Source organism: Chlamydomonas reinhardtii, chromosome 3 (genome assembly GCF_000002595.2).
Source record: "Chlamydomonas reinhardtii strain CC-503 cw92 mt+ chromosome 3, whole genome shotgun sequence".
NCBI classification, from domain to species: domain Eukaryota; kingdom Viridiplantae; phylum Chlorophyta; class Chlorophyceae; order Chlamydomonadales; family Chlamydomonadaceae; genus Chlamydomonas; species Chlamydomonas reinhardtii.
This window is the reverse complement of record NC_057006.1, coordinates 8391121-8391998: the sequence shown is the minus strand read 5'-3', so window position 1 is coordinate 8391998 and position 878 is coordinate 8391121. Positions and strand designations below refer to the sequence as shown.

The 878-nt window shown below is 61.8% G+C and overlaps 1 protein-coding gene across 1 annotated transcript; it reads left to right on the top strand.

Moving 5' to 3' along the window:
* On the top strand, positions 1-878 carry CHLRE_03g1988631v5 (uncharacterized protein; the record flags this gene model as incomplete). The annotated part of the gene is made up of 2 exons (XM_043061300.1): positions 1-7; positions 165-569. A coding segment is annotated over exon 2 (402 nt), but the record flags the coding sequence as incomplete, so codon positions are not given.

Genomic DNA, 878 nt, shown 5'->3' with positions numbered 1-878 from the left:
TGTGTGGGTGCGTGGGTGTATGGGGTGTGTGGGGTGTGTGGAGCTGGCGTGGGTACCTGCCCCACGCCTCCCCCTTCTCCCCCTTCCTCCCTTGCCCCCACACACGTCGTACACACATCCTCCCTTCTGCCCTGCCCTCCCTCTCTGCTCTGCCCCTCGAACAGGACATGGCCAAGGTACCCCAAGGCCTGGAGGGCGTCACGCACGTGTTCACGTTCTGGCAGGGCATCCCCGCCTCAGCAAAGGATGCGCTGGGGGCCATGTTTGCGGCCTCGTCCACAACCGTGGGCATTGCGGTCGTGGACAAAGGAGCAGGAGTGCTCATGGAGCGGCAGCTAGGACAGCACGGGTTTGGGCCACTGGAGCTGGTGAAGCAGTTTGCTGTGCGCATGTACGGCAGCAACTCCCAGAAGCAAGTGTGGGTGTTCAAGAAGCCCGGCGCAGTGTACAGGGAGCTGCCGGAGGAGAAGCTGGTGGACTACGCCCCCTACGTCCACCAGCCGCACCTGCCCGTCCCCCCGCGCATTGAGTGGATGCACGCGCTGTACCAGGCGGCGCTGGCGGAGGAGGCGCGGAAGTATAAGCTGTCTGTCGCAGAGGGCAAGGGAGAGAGGGACAGGAGGCCGCCCCAGAGGTTTGGCTTCTCGTAGCGAGCGAGCAAGATGTTCTGTAGCAGCAGAGGAGGAGGAGGAGGAGGCAGGCAGGCAGGAAGGGAGTGGAGTGGAGTTGAGGCGGAGGCAGCGGCAGAGGCAGCGGCAGAGGCAGAGGCAGAGGCAGAGGCGTGTGTGCCCACATTCATTCATGATGCATTGCAAAGTGTCAAGAACATACTGTACCTATGATTCAGCATTTTGATTATGAAGTAATGAAGGGTTTGC